This window comes from Mastomys coucha, unplaced genomic scaffold (genome assembly GCF_008632895.1).
Source record: "Mastomys coucha isolate ucsf_1 unplaced genomic scaffold, UCSF_Mcou_1 pScaffold18, whole genome shotgun sequence".
Classification (NCBI taxonomy): Eukaryota; Metazoa; Chordata; class Mammalia; order Rodentia; family Muridae; genus Mastomys; species Mastomys coucha.
In genome coordinates, this window is record NW_022196900.1 from 59,125,100 (window position 1) to 59,134,561 (window position 9,462).

At 37.3% G+C, this 9,462-nt stretch overlaps 1 protein-coding gene across 5 annotated transcripts in view; it reads right to left on the reverse strand.

The window, feature by feature from the left end:
* The window catches only part of Itgb3bp (integrin subunit beta 3 binding protein), a 57,037-nt gene that overhangs the window by 26,686 nt on the left and 20,889 nt on the right, over nucleotides 1–9,462 (reverse strand). For 4 of the 5 annotated variants that reach the window (XM_031377933.1, XM_031377934.1, XM_031377936.1 and 1 more), the window contains one exon: nucleotides 2–67. Coding sequence is in view for 1 of the 5 variants with exons in the window: in XM_031377932.1 (XP_031233792.1) it covers nucleotides 2–67; nucleotides 2,581–2,716 (202 nt within the window). In the remaining 4 variants the exon portion in view is untranslated. Of the gene's footprint in view, nucleotide 1; nucleotides 68–2,580; nucleotides 2,717–9,462 lie in introns of all 5 variants that reach the window. The other variant, XM_031377932.1, reaches the window with a different exon arrangement.

A 9,462-nucleotide genomic window follows, 5' to 3' on the forward strand; every position in this document is an offset into this window, starting at 1 on the left:
CCATCACTGTCTTTCACTGTGGACTCCTGTCTTACAGGTGAGCTCAAGCTACTTGGTTTTCTTGTTCCTGTATGGGAAAAGAACATAAAGTTAAGGAGACAATTTGCCAAATTGTAATCGACTGACTTGCCAAATTTTAGCTCCCTATAATTCCAGCACTTGAAAGACAGAGTGGGAAGGATTGAGGCTAGTCTGACATGCTAGTCTGACATAACTTGGTGAACGGCTTTTAAAATCCCATGAAGGGTCTGCAGGATTGAGAAGATGATTCAGTGGGTAAAAGTTCTTGTCATACAACCCTGACCATCTGAGTTTTGTCCCAGGAATACATGCAAAAGGTCAGGTGTGGTGGTGCACATTTGTAACCTCAGTACCCCTACCAAAGAAAGGAGACAGAGATAGGAGAATGGCTCTGAAGCTCACATGCCAGCCAGCTTAGAGAGCACAGCCTGGCTGCATAAACAAGTGAAATAAGATGGAAGGCAGAATTTATGTGCAGAAGTTGCCCTCTGACCTCCACATTCAATCTTTGAGACTTGAACATGCAAAGTCTAAGTAAATGGGTTTGGGGTTTAATATGAAGTATATTAATTAAGAAGCAAGTAGAAATAAAACGTCTTCTAGATGTTATTAAAATTTCCCATTAGATTTTGAACAATATTTTAAAAGAGGGAAATATAAAGGAGGTCATGATCTCATCTAAATTTTAAATTACTTTTTTTTAAGATTTATTTATTTTATTTTATGTGTATGAGTACACTGTAGTTGTACAGATGGCCATGACCCATCATGTGGCTGCTGGGAATGGAACTCAGGACCTCTGCTCGCTCAGGCCCCATTCTCTCTGCTGTAATACACTGTAGCTATCTCCAGATGCACCAGAAGAGGGTGTCAGATCTCATCACGGATGGTTGTGAGCCACCTTTTGGTTGCTGGGATCCGAACTCAGGACCTTCGGAAGAACAGTCAGTGCTCTTACCCACTGAGCCATCTCGCCAGCCCTTTAAATTACTTTTTAAGTTGTATTTTCTAATTTGGAACTTATAATATCTGATAACAATTAGGTTTTCTTATTTCTAAACCATGCAGAAGACTTATTGGGATTAGAGTATGATTACAAATAATGTAATTTCATTCAGGACCTTAACAAACTTCTGCTTTGAGGCTTCTTTCTATATGTGATGTGATGTTATGTGAGCATGTGTGTACATATACATATACATCTATCAGAGTAAATTAAACACATATGTCACTTTAATTAATAACTAGAGTGAATCAGTAGTCAGCATATAAGTCAAGAAGTAGATATTGCCTGCACCTCAGAAACCCTTGCAGTTTGACTTTTTAAAAAAGAGCATACTTAGTACCGATAATGTGATAATTACCCACATAAATGTCAAGGGAGATCATGTGACCAATCTTTTTACGGGCAAAAGGAATGTTCCCTTAAGTCCATATTTAATTTCAATATAGAAATTGAGTATGTATCTATTTAAAATCTATTGAGATTTTCATAGATATACAATCTCAAAGCTATTATTTTATTAATTAAGAAGATATATTTGCTATATAAAAACTATAGAACTTGAGAGAAATGTAGACTTTCATAAATTTTGTGAAAAAAACATAATATTAGTAACTTTAGGGTAAAAGCATTTGGTTAACTTAAAATCAAAGAGATTAAAAAACTTAATATATTTAATAATGTATTTCATTAAATAAATGAGGTAAAATGAGGCCAATTTCTGTATAGATTCTAGCATATGCTTAATATCTAATAAATGTTAAACAATAAAATATGAGTTAGGTTAGTCACAGCATATCTAAAATACATTTTACTAAATTTGAGCCTATTTAAAATTTTATATTACAGAGAATGACATGTCACTGATTCATGACTCCTTACAATAGGAGAAAATTAAGCATATGAAATCGAGACCTGTGCCTTTAAATATAGATCTTAGCAATCAGCTACTAGAGAGTAACAAAAATGTATATCAGAATTAAGCGAATAATATTTTTTATATAAAAATTAGGTTATATAGGTAGGTTATCCTATATGGAAAATTTTAGGGGTTTGGTTTTTTTGGTTTTTTTGAAAATACATTTAAAATAAGAAGGGCATGAAACACAATAAAGATAAACTATATAAACTATATACTAGATGTGGGTAAAGCTAAATGGACAGTATGGATAAAAATAACATTTATAAGTATTCCTCTTAAACTGCAGTGTGGCAGTATCTGAGTTATATGTCCTTTAATTTATGCACATGATGGATAGCTTGTTAAGGGCATATCTGTAACCATTATAATTGATAATAGCTGAAGGCAGTCAGGCCATAATTCCTATTTAATGGATGGGAAAGTAAGGGAACAGCAGCGGCATTTTAAAAGAAGTGCCTACGAAGTTTACATTTATGTCCAAAGTAACATTTACACTCTAGCCTTTTCTATGTTAAATTCCTTGAGAAGAGAGAAAACCCAGCTGCAACAAGAGCTATATATTACTAAATCAAAATCTTGATTTAACCAATAACTAGAAAAATCTTACCATAAGTGGTAAGAATGTTCAACTAACCATTTGATGGTCCGTTTCTGTGCTCTCGATCTTTGGGGGTTGTGGGAGAAGGAAATGAGCTCAATTGATAAGTTCCAGTAGTTGGAGAATAAGCTGTAATACTTTTCTTCCTCACGATTTTTGAAGGACAAAATGACTAGAAATAAATAATAATTTGGAAGAGAAGTACTTACATTTAGTTATAGATCTTTGAAAATACCTTAAGTAACTCATGAAAACTCAAATTAATACTATTTTTCTTGCTCTTTCTTTAGATTTTGAATGCATTTATCACCTTTAAAGTAACTAGTATTCCTCTCAAATAAGGTAGCTATTTCAGATCTCTACAATAATCTCAATTTGATACATTGACATTATGGAGATTATCAACATGAAACATTGCTAACTTCTGATATATGTCCCAACAGTTTTACAGAGGAGGAGTCTGGCCAGCACATTCTCAATGCAATTACATATGCAAAATGTAATTAGGGAGCCAGATCAGGAAAACTCACTCTCAGAGGCACTTAGTACGAGGACCAAGAAGGAAATTCTACACAAGTTCATTGCTTTCCTTACCCACTTTTGTGTCACTGTTCTGCTTAAGAAAAATTAAGTCAAGTGTGCAAACAACTGAGCCTACCACTTACACCCTCGTAAGCATTGGGCTGGACCAATACAACTTTATCTAAATATCTATTATCACTCTCTTAATTGTTTGCTCCTCAATTCCTCTATGCCTTGTTTTCCATTACGCTTATTGTTCATTCAACTAATATATATAAGGAAACATAACGAGGGGTAGGATAACTCAGCACAAGGACTTGGACTCACATTTCCATAATCCACAGTAAGCCAGATGAACTAACCCCAGCCCTCTTATGACAAGTTGGTAGATGGAGAAATGAGAATCCAGTGAGCACGGGGACCTACGATCAGATTCTCACATCTACATAAAGCCAGACTCCGCAGCACACGTCTGCAGTCCTAGTTCATCTACAGCAAGATGGGAGGTGGAGATAAAGAATCCCTGGAAGACAGAATCTTGTCAGATAGCCTGGCAAACAGTGACAAACAAGAGAATCAGTCCCAAACAAGGCAGAAGTGAAGACCAACACCTAAGGTTGTCCTCTGACTTCTACACACGTATCACAGCTTATGCACATCCACTCCCACATTCTCTCTAACTTCTATACATGTGACCTGGGATACATGTACCCACATTCATTTTCGTTCTCCCTCCTTGTCACCCCCCCTTTCTTGCTTTTAAAAGAGAAAGATAAATTTCTATGGCCTCAAAGACTGCCATCCAAAGTTAAACAAGCCTGAGATGAGGTTTTAAGTTAATATATCTGTGAGAAATTCAAAAAGAAGGAAGGAACTGTTAAAGTGGGCTGCAGTAACCTGTTACAGAAAGCTTCTTACGAGTGGGAAGGATAGGACTGAAACAGGAGAATAGAAAAGGCATGAAAGGGAGTTGGGGATGTAGCTCAGTTGGCAGAGTGCTTGCCTAGCAAACCCTAGGAAGAATAAATCTCAGCAATCAGGAGGTGGAGGCAAAGGATCAGAAGTTCAAGGACATCCTTAGCTACACTGTGTAGATAATGCCATCTTGAGAAACACAAAACCCTGTTCCAGAAGAAAATTGAGACAGGCGCAAGAATCTGAAATCAGGAGTGTTGAGTACATGGGATGGACTCAGAGCATAAAGAAAAGGTTTCAAGGCTCGGAACAATTTTTAGCTTGGATGCTGTCTTCAAACAATTCAATAAATCTCTATAGTCAAGTGTTCTTTAATGAACCTTTAAAAGTGTCACCTTTAAAAGTAACCTTGGTATTTGTCCTAGAAACTATAGGTCAAAAATTTTTATAGTTAACATTGTTTGGGGGGAACAAAGGCATTTATTTTTATATATCTGCAGTTGCCAAAATTGTAAGCAGAATCTTTTTAAAAATACCTTTATAAATCCAACTATTGTACCATTATGTCTCTAATGCAATCCTTCCTGTGGGATGAAAAGGGTTCTAAGTCTCTTTATCAGGTAGTTACCATTACCTCTCCATATTGAGTTTTCACCTGTTTATATGTATTCAGTCATAAACTATGACATTTACCCAAGCCCTACTCAACTTCTCCAAGAATTTATTGCCTACAATGATTTCACTGTGTATGTACAAGAAATGAAAGTTACTACCCTATTGTACATTTATGTCCATCTGTTTTCCTATTTTCACCAAAAATTATTTTATCCAATTGCCAAATGTCTAAACATTGCAACTGTAGATAATATATTTCTTTTTGACAACAGTTCTATAGCTTTCAGGAAATGTGTGTGTGTGTGTGTGTGTGTGTGTGTGTGTGTGTGTGTGTGTGTGTGTGTGAATACCAAGAATTCCCTCCTCTCCTCTCTCTTCTTCTTAGTCACTTCTGTTGCTTAAAAAGAGAAATGTTTTATCTAGAACTATCACACAGAGAGAAAAGGAAGACCCTGCCTTTGCCTACTGTCTCACCAAAGCATGCCACAGCAGTCGTGCATCCTACTTTACTGCTCTATCGTGTGCACAAACTTCCCCGAGGGCTTCTTTTCCTCTAACTTTTAAACTGTGAAGATTCAGAACAAGCAATCCTAGTATCCTAAGAACTCCATTGGAGCCGCCCTCCAAGCTCCAAGCGACTTACACATTACCTCCAATAACAGGAAGGGATTAACAGAGACTGGATTACTAATTAAGTGGTCAGCAAGGAAGAGTGCCATTTATTGATCCTTTTAGGAAAAGAAACAAACAAACAAAGAAACAAACAAAAAACCAAAGAAAAGATGAGAGGAGTAGAGTCAGCTAGAAAAGGCAAAGGATTCAGGATGCAAACAAAATGTGGTAGACACTAACCCACTTCTATAATTTATGTCTGCTTCAAATATTTACTGGCACCTTAGAGATATTTAACACTACTACTAAACAAAGAAAGAGTGACCTAAGATTTAGTCTATCAGCCCAATCACTACTACTGTACTTTTGTTAAGAGGTCAAACCTTTTATCTTAGCAAAACTAAAATTCGAGCATAGATCTTTCTGTTAAAAAAGAAAAAAATCAATGCTCTCTCTATAATTTCAAATAGATGCGGCATTTGCCTTTGACATCCTTCATGAATTGTAGCTCCCTTTGTCACCTGGTTTAAAGCACGGTCAACCAAAAAGGTGCCTGCATCTTATTGATTTTGTACCTGTTATAAACAGTCTGGAAAGTACTAACTAAGGGTTCTTTTACTGTGAAATATGGGATATAAAATTATTATTATGAACTATTAAGTACTACCACTAGAGTACTTAAAACAGGTACTACCCTGTTAAGCAGGACAGTACCCAGCTATGCAGGTTATCCAGATAACCAGAAAAGCAGCAGAAGGAAGATCATTCTTTTGTCTCTTTTTCATTTTGAAACAGGATCTTGCTAATAACTCAGGTTGGTCTTGAACTCAGGATTCTCATGCCTCAGCCTCATCAGTGCTGGGATTACACATATGTGTCATTATGCCTCCTGGGATTATTATTCATCTTACTCTGGTTGGTAAGGGTATTGGAATGTCCCATCTATGATATAATTATGGCATATTACCAGTATTAGTTTGGAATTTATATTAGGAAACTCTGAAGACTAATTGTGATTTTCATTTTGGGTCTACCATTTCTCAGCTGCCACAATTATCACTCTTAATGGTGCCAGAGACACTGGGATTTTGTTGTTGCTTTTACTGTAGCTATAGGGAACATACAGGGATGTCAAGGGAGCATATAGGGATACTGTATGCATACTGTAGCATACAGGGAGCATATAGGGATGTCAAGGGAAGACTATCAACACACACATACACAAAGGAAGGTGCTGAGCAGAGGTAGGTGGATCTCTAGGAGTTCAAGGCTAGTGTAGCCTATACAGTAAGTTCCAGAACAGCCATGGCTACACAGACAGTGTGTGTGTGTGTGTGTGTGTGTGTGTGTGTGTGTGTGTGTGTGACCAATACATTAGGTTTATGGTAACAGAAACATTCTTTTTATTAGATATTTTCTTTATTTACATGTCTTATGATTTCTCCTTTCCCAGTTTCCCCTCCAAAAATAAAACCCCAAAACCAACAAGAACAAACCCCTGTTGCCTCCCCCCTCCTCCTGCTTGCCACCCCACCCTCTCCCACTTATTAGCCCTGGCATTCCCCTACACTGGGGCACAGAACCTTCACAGGGCCAAGGGCCTCTCCTCCCATTGATGATCGACTTTGGAATCCTCTACTATGCATATGCTGCCAGAATAATCAGTCCCACCATGTGTACTCCTTGGTTGGTGGTTGAGTCCCTAGGAGCTCTGAGGGTACTAGTTAGTTCATATTGTTGTTCGTCCTATGGGACTGCAAACCCCTCAGCTCCTTTGGTTGGTCCTCTCTCTGACTCCTTCATTGAACAGAAACATTCTTGACAAGGTCTTTGATACACAGGGTTATATACACTGTTAAAAACATTACATGTGCACTTAATTACATATAAGTATAGCATTAGAAGTTTTAAAGAAAAACAAAACTTTGGCTGAAGACGGCTACGCTGTATTTATTTATTGGTTTGTTTATTTTGCTTGTGATGCAGGATCTCCCTCTGTAGCATGGGCCATACTGGAACTCACCCCATACGTAGCTCAGGCCACTTTCTACTCCCAGAAACCCTCCTGGCTTCAGCTTCTCTAGTGCATCGTGGGCTGAGTGATAGCCACTAGCATGTTAATTTGTCTTCTGCAGCTTAGTTTATTTTTTACATTTATTTATTAAGTTTATGTTTGTATAGCTCTCAGGATCATATTTCTCCTTCTACCATGAAGATTCCAGATATGGGACTTAATTTACAAGCCTTAGCTACAACCCTTGTCTGATGAGTCACCTTGCTGGTCCATCTTCCAGAATTTTAAAGAAACCAGACTACCATCTTTAATTTTAAAGGCATTCCAAGCACCACAAAGAATACATGTTATTGTACTATTACTATCTCACACTATAATTCTCAGGAAAGTTTGTTTTTAAAATGAAATATGTTCCTGGTAATTTCTAACCATACTTTCAAACTCCCTTTATTTTTCTAGAATGTTGTGAAGTCCATTCAATACATTTTTTTAGTTATTGAAGTATGATTTACATAAAATGCAGATTTTGTTTTACTTGATGAGCTCTGACAGTATACATCGATGTGCCTCTAGCTGAGACAGGCATGCTCACCACACCTTTTCTTCTGCTCTTCTTGGCCCAAAGGCAACAACTACACACAGCTGCTGCCCCTTGAGAGCTTCATTTATATGAAGCATATGACCTATTTATTTGGCTTTTTCAGCTTAGCATGTTCTTGAGATATTAATAATATGCTATTTCATTGTTGGGTAGTATTCCTTTGTTTAAATATGCCCTAACTTGCTTTTCCATTTTCTTCTATGTGGACATGTGAGTTGTTTCCAGTTTAAGATTATCAGGAATGAAGTTCCTAAGGACACTCATCTATACTGCTTTTCTGTATCTATGATTCTTACTTTATTGGGGTATCTAGGAGTGGATTGGTAGGTTACAGGATGGATATGGGCTTAGCTTTAGCTATATCTATACCTATATCTAGTTTGACAGCTTCCCAAAATGTGTGCATCACTTTCAGCTTCCATCAATATCTACCTTTCAACTCTCCCCATTTTTACCAGCCTCTCTTTGCTTGCTTGCCTTAGCCATGCTTATGAACATTAGAGAAACACAACATTCTGTTTTGTTGTCCTTTATTTTGGATTCTAGTTGGGGGAATAGTTATATCCCTTTGTGATTCTACACCCTTCTCCTGATAATCAGTGTCTGGTAATTATCTACTTAAACACTTCCTTTTGTTAAGTGTTTTGATGGGCCAGCTGGACTCCAGGTCAAGGTTAAAAGCCATCTTGTTAGAAGGTCAAAATAAGTTCATTCCTGTTTAATGTAAAACTGTTTTATGGATTTGACTAGGTCTTCACCCATTTTCTGGAATTTGACATGTTTCATGCCCTATAACCTGACTTTCATCCTGATATAAGATATTCTGTTAAATAATTTTGAAATGCTCAGTCAAGTTCCTATATAACCAAAATTCCTCAGGAAATCCCCCAACACTTGAAAACTTCCTAGTCTTGCCATTTTGGGGGCTATAAAAACCCTACCTTCTCCTATGTTAGAAGATATTTTTGCAAATCCTGTTTTAGGGAGATAGCCCTATTGAACAGAAAACAAAGCTTGCATAATCTGACCAAAGGATTTAGATAGTGGTCTTTACTCTCATTCAGTGGGACTAACAATTTGGTCAAGTTTTTGCATTTTTTTCTATTTATTTACTCTTATTTATCTATTTTGCACATAAGTCTTGTCAGACACATGAATGACAAATATTTTTTTCTCAATCCATAGCCTGCCTATTCATTTTCTTTCATCTGTTTTTCATTTTGAAATTTATTTTAAGCTTTAATATAAAACAAAAATACATTTCAAATTTTGAAATCTAGTCACTACTGTGGATGCCAGCAAGTGCTGGCTGACAGGAGCCTGATATAGCTGTCTCCTGAGAGGCTCTGACAGTACCTGACTAATATAGAAGTAGAGGCTCACAGCCATCCATTGGACTGAGTACAGGGTCCCCAATGAAGGAACTAGGGAAAGGACCCAAGGAGCTGAAGGGTTTGCAGCCTTCGCGAACAACAATATGAACTAACTAGTACCCTCAGAGCTCCCAGGGACTAAATTCCAACCAAAGAGTACACATGGAGGGACTCAGGGCTCCAGCAGCATGTGTATATCAGAGGATGGCCAAGTCGGTCATCAATGGGAGGAGAGGACCTTGGCCCTGTGAAGGTTCTATGCCCCA